At 38.2% G+C, this 14,191-nt stretch overlaps 1 protein-coding gene across 1 annotated transcript in view; it reads left to right on the top strand.

Annotated features, from left to right (window-relative positions):
• Nucleotides 1–14,191, top strand: part of LOC309709874 (uncharacterized protein) — an 81,510-nt gene that overhangs the window by 30,551 nt on the left and 36,768 nt on the right. The window contains exons 3-10 of the mRNA XM_082538778.1: nucleotides 5,271–5,372; nucleotides 10,891–10,989; nucleotides 11,462–11,560; nucleotides 12,251–12,349; nucleotides 12,913–13,098; nucleotides 13,348–13,446; nucleotides 13,589–13,687; nucleotides 13,803–13,901. Of these exons, the coding sequence (XP_082394904.1) occupies nucleotides 5,271–5,372; nucleotides 10,891–10,989; nucleotides 11,462–11,560; nucleotides 12,251–12,349; nucleotides 12,913–13,098; nucleotides 13,348–13,446; nucleotides 13,589–13,687; nucleotides 13,803–13,901 (882 nt within the window). The remainder of the gene's footprint in view (nucleotides 1–5,270; nucleotides 5,373–10,890; nucleotides 10,990–11,461; nucleotides 11,561–12,250; nucleotides 12,350–12,912; nucleotides 13,099–13,347; nucleotides 13,447–13,588; nucleotides 13,688–13,802; nucleotides 13,902–14,191) is intronic.

The following is a 14,191-nucleotide window of genomic DNA, read 5'->3' on the forward strand; positions in this document are numbered from 1 at the left end:
ATGGCATGAGCATGTAAGGCAGCCCGGTGAACCGGGTTGCTAGTGGTTATTGGTGATGTGAATCCTGAAAGGTAACAGGATGAATTCTGAAGTGTATGGGCCTATACTCTGAGACGAATGCTGCAAAATGGATCACAAAGAGCTTCAAAGTGCAAATAAATAGTAATACAAAGCATAAATGCAACCCAAGAGGTTTTCAAGGCAAAGAAAACATATTTTTCAATAACAAAGTCAGTGACCTGATCTCAACCCAACAGAACATGTCGTTCAGTTTCTGCAGGCAAAACTGAAACCAGAAAGATCCACAAACAAGCAGCAACTGAAGATGATTGTAGCCAAGGCTTAGCAGGGCGTCTCAAGGTTTGGAAAAACAGCATTTGAATGTCCATTTGGAGTTCTAGTCTTCAGGCAGGCACTGACTGCAAAGGATTTTCATACAAAAAAATATTATTAAGAAAAATTGTTAGTTTGTCCAATTAATTTTGCACATCTAAAAATAGCTGTAATTCCTGAGGACTTAATGCAGTAATTTCATCAAATTACGGTCAAATAACTGCTGAAAGTCTGAAATTCAATCCCAAATGCTTAATTTTCTAAAAAAAAAAAATGTATCTAACACATCCATGCACATGCAAAAGTTCCAGTGTGGAAGAGACGAGATGCATGTTTAACTGTTGGAAGAAGTCTCAACTTTAAGTGACACAAGAACTCATTTCAAAATTAGATGTGACAGGCGCTGTCACTACGATAAGTACAGACATCCAGTGTTCTGCCAGTGACTAATGTCAAATACCCACAGCACAGAAAGTCAACAAAACGCTTCCAGTACAGACTTTGTGATATTTAAAGTTTCATGATCTATATCTTCCCTCTCAAAATCACCTGGGGAAAAGCTAAATGCTAGAATTGTGCACTTGATACTGTAAAACTTTATTTGGCATTTACACCGCTGTCTCAGAACATTAATTTAGTCACATAGATGTCAAACTAAGACCAGCAACAGCTTATTTAGCAGATTATATTTTTCTCTCCCCATGCTCCATGACTCATTGCCATACGTGTCTTAACATTTCTCATCTTGTAGGAAATGAGGTGTTACTCATGCAGTTCCTGTCCCTTCTAATAGACTATTCCTGCATATTTGCATTAGTGTGTATGCATATATTTATCTTGCATGGGTGCCTTCTTGCTTTCATTTCCATGTGTGTGAAGTCATGGGACTTTAGCTTCAGTTTTCTCTGCTTCTGTATTTTCTTTCTGAAGTCTTTGCTTTCATAGCTTTTGTCATGCAAAATTTGGCTACAGTACTTTTTTGGGAGCGTAGGTTGATGAAAGTAGGTTTGATGTGATGGCAAGATTTGGTGTGTTTAAGAACCCTGACAGAAGAGCTTTTCACACGTTGCATCCTACCAAGAACTTTGCTCAGCATTGACCTCTGTATCAGGTCCTGTTTTGGCTTCTGAGAGGTTAGCCAAACCCTGGGGAGTAAATAAGAAAGCTGTATTCAAAGTACACTTGTTTCTTTCATACTTTGTATGTGTTTGTCCATAAGTTGTTGTGGGATTCCTTGAGGTTTTGCAAAGATCATCTTTCTGCCTCCCCTAAGTCACCAGTTAGTATTTCAGGTGAAGATATTGAAATTTCAGCATATCAGCGCCCGAGGAATATTGTAGTATTTAAGTTCATTCAAAATTCAGATTTTAAGACAAACTAATTGGATTTATTGTTTTGTAGTATATTGTGCAATGACTGTGTGTTATTGTGCCTTTTGTAATGAATTTAAAACTGCCGTCAAATGCCTGCACATACTTGTCGTAGACTTGCGACATGCATAGACAGTGGAGTGGGAGATAAAGGCTCCTATTTTATCATTTTTCTAGAATATTTGTGATTATTATATTTGTAATGACAGATAAAAAAAAATACTCAATGTTTTATTAATTTTTGCAGCTTGCAGGCAGCAGCATTTATAAGTATAAAAGTAAATAAAGCATTTGCAATCCTCCTTTTCGAGGGGTGGACCTTGAGGCTTCATAATATCACTTGGTGATGTCACAGTGGCTACATTCTTACTTTAAACTGCGAGCTTTAAAAACAATGAAAATTTATAATTTAGAAAATAATTAGTCGCATAACTATTTGTTTTTATATATAAATTAGTAAAAAATTGTGTATTTTATGACCTTCAAAAATTGAAGAAGAAGAAGCCTCCCACAAATGATTGTTTCCTCCTGACAAACTTATCTCCAGATGTTTAGCTTGATAAAGCTGAAAACTAAGAGGTGAACAAGCAAACTTACTGTAAGAGACAGTTTTCTGATATTAATATTTCTTGACCTTGACAATACAAATTATGTCTGAAATATAAATCTGAAATCACTTGCATAGCATCAAAATATATTCATTTACTCGGTGATAATTAGCTTACTACATATCACACTACATATCACTACATTTTGATTAAAACTTGAATATATGGAATTGAACCTTGAATATATTGAATGAACCTGAAACAGTGACATTTGTCAGTAACTGCAAACTTTTAAGCAGTAGTGCAGCTATCACCATGTCTCTTCTTAAGTACATCATGGAGTTCAGTACCTTTTTAACTGTCACTTCTACTGTGTCTACTTCTACATCTACTGTTTATCTAGAAGGATGTGCAGGATAAAGTGTGAAATTAAAAAAGCTAACAAAACAATAACAAAGAAGAATAACTGGCACTAGTAAATGTGTTGCAGAGCAACAGCAACACAAACAGCATAAAACACAATGGGGAACACATGAATATGGGGAAAATACTGTAGAATGTGAGGAGGGAAGCAGAAGCGAAGTGGTGCAGAATGGGTTTCTGGATTTTTCATTTTCAGCTAAATGTGGTCAGCTCATGCCTCATATTGTGGCTGGGTCTATTCACCTGACCAACACTCATTAACAAAATAATTTGCCACATGAAAAATGCACATAGAAAATGGCTTCATTTAACAATGGTGCAGAGTCATTGGGAAGAAGAGAGGGGATGCAGGTGTAGACTGTGATCAGTAATATTATGACACCAAGATAAATGAGGCAAAGGACCGAGATCTGAAATGGCTTTTGGTTGTAGAATAAATCATAGCGTAATATACGCATGATAAATAAATTTAGCTGAACACCAGCAGGGTTCAGGACCACATTTTTTTGTGATGAGTCTTTGCTAGAACCCATTTGATCGTGACAGCAATTGTGTAAAATAATGTGACAAGCGACCTTGATCAGCTTGATAAGCAGGTATTATGAGGTTATAAAACTGGAGGATTATACACCAGTTTTGGTGTATAATTTGCGACCGTGGTTCAGGTGGTTGAAAAGTTCATCTTTAACCGGAAGGTTGCCGGTTCAATACCCCAGCTCTCTCTGTCCTGGTCGTTGTATCTTTGGGCAAGACACTTCATCCTACCGCCTACTGGTGTTGGCCAGAGGGGCCAACACCAGGAAAGCGCGATATAAATGCAATCCATTATTATTATTTTTATTATTAATAACAGCCACGCCTTTTCAAACTTGATGCAGGTTAACCACCGTCCCCTGTTCTCACAGGATATTTGCATTGCTCAGATATTATCTATGCTGGCACAGTAAAATAATCAAGATTTAAATAGCTGGGCCCTACACTGCTGCTTGAAAAGCTGAACTTCTCCCTGAAGACATGTAAAGGAAAAACAGCAAAGCTACAGAACCAAAATTCAGCATGCATAAATTGCCTCACAAGCTTCACAAGCTGCAGTGTGGAGTTGAAAAGAGCAACTGTAATTGTTTGTATTAGAAAAAAAACTCATCTGGAAAAACAGGTTACCACATTCTGTAAAGACAGAGTAATTATCATGTACTGTTTAAAATATCTTCTCTGCTCACTTGCCAGTTCCTAAAGATAGAATATTCATAAGAGACTCTCCATAATGTGACAGACACCTACAATGTACACAGTAGCAGCACACTGGATTGTTAAGTAGGAAGGCTCCTGTCACTGATAGTGAGTCTTTGAGGTCCTGTCTCTCATCTCTGCTGTGCACAACTGCTGTCTAGCTCTTATGTTCAAAGTAAAGAGACCAGATGCTGAATAGATAATACAATATTATCCTTCAAATACGCACGCAGGAAGGTAAGAGTAACAGGTAACATGTATGATATTTATAGTATCGTCAAATGTATTTACACAAATCACGTACCAGTTAAACAATAGATTGGTGCCAAGATAGATGCCTGTGCTGACTTCAGGAAAGGGCACTTAGAGTAACATGAACAAATCGAGCTCCTCTAAGAGTTGATGTCTTTCCTCCTTGGTATTATGTTAAAACGCACCTGAATGCTCCAGACCTGCAAACTGACAAAACATCTGCTTTTTTACCCACTTATTTGCTGATGATCAGTCAATGAAGCGCATTCAATTAGCAGCACCTGGCTGCCACATTCCCTCTTAATTCTTATGGAAGCAGTCAAGGTGTACCTTTTCACAGGACTGCATGGAATCCTGTAAAAGTGTTATTTTTCACATGAGCTGTGAGGAGAGAAGAAAAGATGACTCAGTGACTTGAAAAGGGCAAGCATATCTTTAAGCAGTTCAGCCTAATTAAAGTACTTGGGAATAACAGCTCAAACTGGTGGTGACAAGGGTGGAGAGAGGGTCAAGAGTGCAGTACACTGCATAACATTTCTCTTTCACAGCGTTGAATCATTTCATTGTGCAGGTCAGTTGTATTACATTATTTGCTGATAAATGAAATCGGGGTGGGCGTACAAACACTGACACACAATGAGATACAAACCACAGGAGCTTTCCTGCCTGAGATCAGACAGGCAGACAGCGGAGCTTGTGATGAAGCGTGCTATGAATGCCAGCCCAATGCAGAGTGTGGGCGAAACACGAATGGAAGGAGTCTGACATTTTAAGCCTCTTACAGAGGGCAGAGAAGCAGTGAATGTGCAGTAGTATCATATTCCTGCATATTGCCCTGTGTCTTGCCTTGAAGGGTAGTTATGTTATTATAATGGATTAAGATGTGTAACCTGACTGAGGCTCTTAGTGTAACTACAACTTGATAGCAAGGATAATGTTGGAGGAACAGTTAATATTGAAGGATCTTTGCATATTGTTGCTCTTTTTACAATTTCACAAATAAGCAATTTTGTCATCAGTCATCGCTGTTATGTGAAAGTTTTTAAATGCACAGAAACACAGTGATTTGTATTCACCTGCGTGCTCGCTTCCTCCTCTCCTCCACCTTCTGCAGGCCGATGCAGCCACCAGCTTTCTGCGCGCAGCTCGTTCAGGGAACCTGGACAAGGCGCTCGATCACATCAAGAATGGAATCGACATCAACACAGCTAATCAAGTAAGACAGTTTCAGTCAATTCACTGGAACAGCCATCAAAAATCTGCTTACGTTTGTGCCTGTGTGTGTGTGTGTTTAAGAAAAAATGGCAGCCACTGGTTTCTATAAACAAAAAAGGCAAAACAGGGCTCATATCAAAATCTGTTACAACATTTAAATAAGAATTGTGGTACAAAAATGGTTACATTGCAGCATTACTCTATTTGGTTTTGCTTTTTGAAATGTAAAGAAATTAAAAATTAGCCAGAAATACATAATGGCTCAACTTATCTTGGTGACCGCACCGTATATAAATATATAAATGTATAAATATACCAACACAAGTGATTTGATTGGAAGAAAAACAAAATAAAATAAACATCTGAAAACTGGGCCTAAAGAAACAAAAACAAGAAAGGGTGCTGGGCCAGTCATGCAATGGGCTGTAGGACCCAGAACTTTCCTTACTAAACTAATGAAGTAAGAAGGCTAAAATAACAAGTAAAGCCACAAAAAACAGACTACTAGCTCATCCATTACTCCACGTGGTGTACCTAGGTGAAAATGAGGAACAGAGGAGACAGGGGAGCAGGAAAGAGAAAAGGAGGCGAGAGAAAGCAAATAAAAGAGGAGGGTGTATAACAAGGTCTCAGTGCCAAGCCTTTTTCTCAGTGAGATCTTCCCTAGATCAGTCATCATGCATTCTGGAAAAATGGACAACCTATAGCAATCTATTATCGGTACAAGTGAATTAGCTTTGACTGATCTAATAATCATACCTTTCTTTTTCCAAATCCACCATGGAGTTAGTATTGGAGTAATAAACATTTCAGTGCACTGTTAAAAGTGAAAGAGTACCACTGAACAAGAGCACATAATAGGAGCAGACCAAGCTTTATTGTTTGGTCTCTTAATGTTTCTCAGGAGAAATTTCTACCAGTGCAGTAAAGAAATTTGTGACACTTAATGTGCCCTTGCACATCTCTTGCCCTCCTGTTCATTTATTACTTGCTCTAGGGCAGCATGTTGGGAACGAGTTTTGTCTGCTTGTACTGTTTCCTTTAATCACTTCTTGCAAGATACCTTTTATAAAATATCACACCATTATACTATTTTTGGGATAAATGGGACCTGTAATTACACCATTGAGCCAAACCTTTAGGAAGATCCATCCTTGATATGATAAAACCCTGATAACTCATTTAAAAAAAATCTTTAAACCATCATTAAAGTATTCTCAGCAAGATTATGGATAAAAGTAGAATATATACACATGAGTGAATGGTGAAGTTTTTACACCAGGGCAAATCCTACTAGTAAAATATACTCACTAACTACTGTCGCAGGTATGCTATGCTGGTAGTAGGTTGGACTCCCTTTTGCCTGCAGAACCTTAAATATTCATGTTAGAGATTCAAAACATTGCTGGAAAGATTCCTCAGAGCCTTTAGTCCATATTGACATGATGAGCATCACACAGTTTTGAGCTTTCTGCGACTGTGAGTTATCATGCTGGATGCAGCCATCACAAGACGGTCATAAGGGGACAGACATGATCAGCAATAATACTCAGGCAGGCTGTGGTATATAATCATTCCTAAGTTATTTCTTATGAAGCCCAAAGTGTGACAAGAAAATATCCTTAACACCATCACACTACTGAAAAACGGGACGATCGCATTTTTTACACCGTTTACTCCAAATTTTGACCCTGCCATCTGAATATCTCAGCAGAAAATGAAACTCATCAGACCAGCCAATGTTTTTCCAATATTCTTGCACGTGCCTGTGCACGGTAGCTAACAAGAGCGGCACTGAGTGTGGTCTTTTGCCACTATACCCCATCTGCTTCAAAGTTTGATGTGTTGTAACTTCATACATGGTTCTCAGCACACACTGGCTGTAATGAGGGGCTATTTGAGTTGCTGTTGCCATCTTATAAAATCAAAGCATACTATCCATTCTCCCCTTACCTTTGACATCAACAACTGGATTTTCTCTTTTTCTGATCATTTTCTGCGAACCCTAAAGTTGGTTGTGTGGGAAAGTCCCAATAGATCATGTGTCTTGGTAGCTTTTCAGTCATCCAGCTAATGTTGAGTGCTTTCACGTGTCATCCAAGAGGTTTCTTCAGTTCTAAACTACGGATAAAGAGTCCGAGGTATGCAACCCCCCTTGAAAATGGTGTTGAAGGTCATTGGCCCACTATTATCCTCGTAAGTCGTCACATGAGGCAAGCTGTGAAAAAAAGCATCGAACATTAGCATCGCAGGGGCCAAGGTCTGAAACCTCTGCAAAACATTTTGAGCTACTAAGGTCACCTGAGGAACGCAGGATGGGCTGAAACGCAATGAATCAGCAGTTTCTGTAATACTTAAATCAGCCAGTCTGGCACCAACAACCATGCAACATTCAAAGTCACTTCAGTTAATTTTCTTCCCGATTCTGAGCCTCTGAACTTCAGCAGGTCATCTTGACCATGTCTAAATGCACTGAGCTACTGCCTTGTGATTTGCTGATTTTATATTTACATTAACAAGCAGTTGAACAGGCATACTTAATCAAGTAGCCAGTGAGTATATGTACTCAAATCTGTACTGTAAGTACTTTGCCTTGATGATTAATGTTTCACTAGCTTAAAGAATTAAATTATAAATAAAAAAGTGGAAAGATTGATTTCCCTACAACATATATAGTACTGTAGCTCTTTAGCACTAAACTGTAGGAAAGAAAGGTTTTCCCTTGCTAAGAATATCAGGATTAAAAAACAAGCTAAATAGATAATTGCAGTTTATTTTCATTCTATTTTGCCATTAAACAAACTGCATAGATTTTTGTCATTAGAGGAATACTTAATGCCATACCATTATTTCAGTGTTATCAGTAGAGTGCTATTTTGCAAAATCAGCAAAGGATTTAAATATAAACCAAAAAGAAAATTAACTATTCATGACTCCTAGACCCCCCTGGGTTTCTTTCATTTTGTAAAGTAGGGTATATTAATATTTAAGTACAGTTGTGGTCAAAAGTTTACATATGCTCATCATGGTCATGAATGCCATGATAATTTGGGATTTTTAATGATTTTGTTGAACTGTTCTTTTTCCGGGGTGGAATGACTACATAACACATCTTTAATGACTAGAAAATACGAATTGGATGCACAAGGTTGAATTTTGGGGCGGGTGGTTATAATCCACACACAGTCAGATATATATAAATATACACCCCAACTAATATTTGGTTACATTTCCCACTTTAGATAGCCATCAGCATAAGCCTGGCTGGATATTTGACCACTCTACTTGGAAGATGGGGTTGGTGGGGTTAATTTACAGTTGGGGAAATAATTATTTGAACCCCTGCTAAATTTGTAAGTTTGATCAATTACAAAGAAATGAACAGTATCTAATTTTATGGTAGTTTTGTTTTACTGGAGAGAGAGAGAATACCAACCAAAAATCCAGGAAAAAAACATAGTACATAAAAGTTTGTTTAGGCTGGCTGTGGCATGGGAGGATTTTTAGTGACTGACGAATGCTTTTATACATGGATAAAACACCGCTACTGAAATGTAAGTCATTTTTGACAGTTAATGTTTACTCTCAGTATGTGATGCACTACTGATGGAAGTAATGCAATTCAATTGTATTTTATATAGCACCAAATCACAACAACAGCTGCCTCAAGGTGCTTTATATAAGGTAAAGACAATAATACAAAAGAGACAGAAAAACCCAACAATTATAAGACCTCCTATGGTCAAGTGCTTTGGTGACAGTGGGAAGGAAAAACTCACTTTTACCAGGAAGATACCGCAAACAGAACCAGCCTTAGGGACTGGTGGCCATCTGTCGTGACCATTTGGGGTGAGGGAAGGAAGAGTAACACACAAATAAAATAACAGTGGATGTGCAGTGGATTTCACTAATCACTGTGGGTCACACTTCAAAATGAGAATTGCATCAGTACATATTACACATTACATTACACAGAGTTTGTAATTGCAGAGACAACTCCATTCATTTTGGGCATGTCATTTTCAAGCAGGAAGCTCAGAAAGCCCTTTGGTTTGCTTTGGTTTGGTAGTGTGGGGCATTTAATAAACTCAGATTTATTTCACAGGATTGGAAGAGTTAAGTAAAAAAAAGTAAAAGAAAAGTTAGATGTCTTTGATTATGATGGTTTCCTGGTACCATATTGCCTAGAATTCTGCCATAAAATTGGCCCTATACAATGGCATCACTTTTTTCCCTTTATATTCTTTGAAAACAAAGAATATGTCAATAAAAGATGCATACTCGGGCCAGTGTGAAATTGTCAGTCTTCAGTATTTAGAATATTTGCATTTCATCGTTATTGGCTGGTTAGCTTGCAGGTGTGGTAGAGGAGCACTTGGTGATTTCATGGGCAGAAATCTCTATGCAGACCTACAGCCACACCAGAGAGCAGGATTTGACCTGGAAGCCTTGGTTTCTCAGTAGTTACTATTGTTAATAGAATCTAAAAAACTTGGATTTAATACCCACAATTCTGATCATTTTTAAGTTATTAAATATTGTTTTTATCTTATGTTTATTTGTTTACTGTTACATTGATGTCTTTTTGCTCATGATGAAAGCAAGGGCAGACATGGTATATTTATATATGATATATATTATATGTGATTCTGCAGCAATGATCTGGCCTTGCTACAGAAATACAGGCTGTTCTTGGTTTACCTGTACCTACCTAACTAATTTCCATAGCTATTCCATTATTCGTGTGTTATGATGAAAAAAGAAAAGAAATCTCACCCTGTAGCTGCTTCAATCACATCTACACACAGCAGACATTCACACGTTACAGTGTGTGTAATTGCCTTTGATACAAAGTGTGTTTCCCATCAGAGCGCATGCTCGCAGAGATGCTCTGTTACCCATTTGAATTGAGTGACACTGCAGTATGATCAGAAGTCTGAGAGTTTGTGGATCACTGAGACTCCTGGTGGCCAGATTGTTTACTACAGGCAGACTGCATCTTCTACAAACATCAGTAATTCACTGTGCAACTAAGCTGCCACAAAAAAGACAGATAATCACAAAGAGAGACAAACCATGCTGAGATAAAACAGCTGTCTCATCAGAAAGTTCATTTTTTCAGAACTGAGCCCTCGTGCTGTCACAGTGGGTTTATCCGTTATTTTTAGAGACACTCTAACTAGACAAGTGATGTTCTGCACAGCTAGAGAAAGTGAGCATATGTTGCTGCACTCACAGGGGTATAGGAGTGAAGAATACCATTTCTATCCTCTCCTCTTGTGGCTTCCTAATTACCTGTCAATGAAGTGGGTGGAGTTAGAACCGATGGAGAACTGTATAAGCTTTGGAGTCTGATTATGTTCAGCAGCAAGTCCTACACATTATACTCAAACCACAGCATGGATAGCATATTGTTTCCTTTTCTCAAAGGTCATAAAATGCTTTCATGTCTAAGCTTTACTATTATAGCTTTGGTGGGAGTTGTTTGTGTAACTAAATCTCTCCATTTCCTCCTTAAGAATGGTCTTAACGGGTTACACCTCGCCTCTAAAGAAGGCCACGTCAAAATGGTCTTGGAATTACTCCATTCTGGCATTGAGCTGGAAGCAACTACAAAGGTACATTTTTTTCTGTTCTCTCTGTTTCTATGTTTCCAACTTGAAGTGAGTGAACCGTGGTAACTGCCACACTTTCCCAAAACTTGTCTTATTTTACTATTTTAACTCAGGGTTTGTTTAGTTGAGTTGAGTTGTAAATACTGGGACCAATGGAAAACTACACTTACAATACAGATACACAACATTTTTTTAATGTAATACTTTTGTATTTAAACACAGTTTAAATAGACAGTTTAAGTGTTTCTCATTTATACCAAAGGTATTTATTGATGAACAACTAAATAAACTAAAACAAAGTGTTCCTGCTTTTAGTCGGTATAGCTTTTTTAATCTTATACACACTACACAGACTAGATTTCACTGTTGAGTTCTCAGTGTAGCGATCTAGGCCATTAGGCTGTAATAATTGCCCTCTCACTCACTTTAATTTTCTTTTCTCGCCTTCTCTGTGGTTTTTTTATGTGACCTCAAGAAAGGGAACACTGCTCTCCATATCGCAGCGCTGGCAGGGCAGGAGAAGGTGGTGGCTGAGCTCGTCAACTATGGTGCCAATGTTAATGCCCAGTCACATGTGAGTCGCCCCAAGCTGCGTAGAAGGGTTGAACGTATGAGCCAAGTGTGTCGAGTGTGTATGTGCATTTGTGCGTGTTTTGTTCCTGTTGAATATGTGTCACAGCAGCTGATAAATCATTTCTCTGCATATTTATATATAGTATCTGTACTCATAAACATGTGTGCGTCTGTGTCCTCGGAAAGATAAGCACCTGTTTTGTATCCAGTACTTTACCCATAAAGGTAAAGGTAGGATGCTTTTAAAAACTGATACAATTTTTTATTTTTGCAATTTTTATTCATCATTAACCTTTTAAAAAAGTGCAGTACAAAATTTTCTGACGCCTCTTTGCTTTAAAGACAGAACCAATTCTGCTGGATGCAGTTAATAATTAATAGGCAGGATTGTTTGGGGCAAAGTTTGTTACCAAACTTTAGCTGTATCAGTGTCCTCTGTCCATTCATGTAATCTAAGGCTAACTGCATAATGTTTGGATTAGGCCTCTATGAAAATATGGGTGCTTTGAAAATAGTTCTTCATGACTCAGGCTTTACCTTTGGATTGTTGTTCATAACTGCTCTAACTTTTGCATAGTAGTATACATGTGTATGCATATGTGTGTTTGTTTTCTGACATCACCACTTGCAGTATAGGTGGATGTCCATTTCTTGTGTGTTTTTTCTACAAAATGTATTTATGTCCCAACAGAAAGGGTTCAGTCCTCTCTACATGGCAGCACAGGAGAACCATTTAGAAGTGGTCAAATTTCTGCTTGAAAATGGTGCCAATCAAAGTCTCCCAACTGAGGTATGTGTCTTTCAACAGCCTGTTTATTGTTGGGTGTTTCCTGACAAACCACACTGATGATGGGTCTTTATTATAAGAAACTGTAGGATGTGTAAAGTAGTCAACAATTGTGCCAATGCGAGAGGGTTTACCAAATGGAAATTTCCTTAATTAACAACAACAAAACTTTAATTGTCAACAAACATTGCGGGATCATGTAAATACAATTAACAATAGAAAATAAATAGGAACATATTTAGTGGTTTTAATTGATAGAACAAACAGAAATTGTCGGGCAAGAGGATATAATTTGAAATCACATTGTCTCTAACATGCTAACATCTAACATCTCCCTTTATTATGCCTGCTCTCATTCCATTTTGTTTTGGCCTACCTTTTCTGTCACCTATCAATGTACATACTTGAATTGGTGTGTTGCACAGTTTTCATTGTAAGAGTCCTACAAAAAAAAAAAATAGTTGCAGTCTATTTTTAGTGACAAAAAAGTGGTTCGTCCTTTAATTAACCTCCTCTTCTTCTTCTCTCCTCTCTGTTTCTCTTCTGCTTATTGTCCCCTCCCTCAGGATGGCTTCACTCCCCTTGCAGTGGCCCTACAGCAGGGCCACGAAAACGTAGTGGCACTGCTCATCAACTATGGCACCAAGGGCAAAGTCCGCCTCCCTGCCCTGCACATTGCTGCAAGAAACGATGACACGCGCACTGCTGCAGTTCTCCTGCAGAACGACCCCAACCCTGATGTTCTTAGCAAGGTATGCATTCACTGAGTATGGGTAAACTAAACTGTCAATAAGTCAGTCAAAAAGAAAAGATGTTGCATGAGCACAAAAATGCAGCTGATAAGGAAGTTCTTTCAATTAATTATACACATTTAAGGAAAATTCTGTAATCTCCTTCCTTCTTTTATCTGTAAACCTTTCACATTGTCCTTATTTAGTAAATATTTTTAAACTGTTGCTTGCTAATGCCCATTGTGTGTCTGTCTCTCTCTTTCTCTTTAGACTGGTTTCACACCTCTGCATATTGCAGCTCACTATGAAAATATGAGTGTAGCCCAGCTGCTGCTGAACAGAGGAGCGAATGTAAACTTTACCCCCAAGGTCAGTTTAATATTATAAAACATAACGATTTGCTTTTCTACATATATATCTACATGCAGAAGCTTTTAATGTAAATATAGCTGGGATATAAATTATACTATAAGCATAAAATTGACTTGATTTATTGACTTTGATTGTTTAGAATGGCATCACACCCCTTCATATAGCCTCTAGGAGGGGCAACGTAATGATGGTCAGACTATTGCTGGACAGAGGAGCACAGATTGATGCCAAAACTAAGGTACTAAGCTGCAATTTAACATCTTCTACATTTCCCAGCCTGATTTTGGAGTTTGTTAGTCTGCACTTCATGGTGTTTATTTCTTGTCTAATTTGCTTCACTTCTCTCTTTGTAGGATGAGCTGACTCCTCTCCACTGTGCAGCTAGGAATGGTCATGTTCGCATTATTGAGATCCTGCTAGAACACGGTGCTCCCATCCAGGCTAAAACCAAGGTAGGTGGATTTTGTGAAATATTGCACTATGGCTGATCTATGGAGGTATGCTCTGTGGAAAAGAGGACTGAAAGTCGTTAGAAGCAAGACGAACTACAAGCTGCAAGAACCAGAAGTGGTGAAGTTAGATGAGTTCTAATACCTGGAGTCAACCATCCAAACCATCCAAAGTAACAGACAGTGAACAAGAGATGTGAAGAACAGAGTGCAAACAGGGTGGACAGAAGAATAGCAGCAAGAGTGAAAGGGAAGGTTTTAAAGTTGTGAGACCAGCCATGATGTTTGTTTGG

The sequence above is a fragment of the Aulonocara stuartgranti genome (assembly GCF_965226115.1).
Source record: "Aulonocara stuartgranti genome assembly, chromosome: 7".
NCBI lineage: Eukaryota > Metazoa > Chordata > Actinopteri > Cichliformes > Cichlidae > Aulonocara > Aulonocara stuartgranti.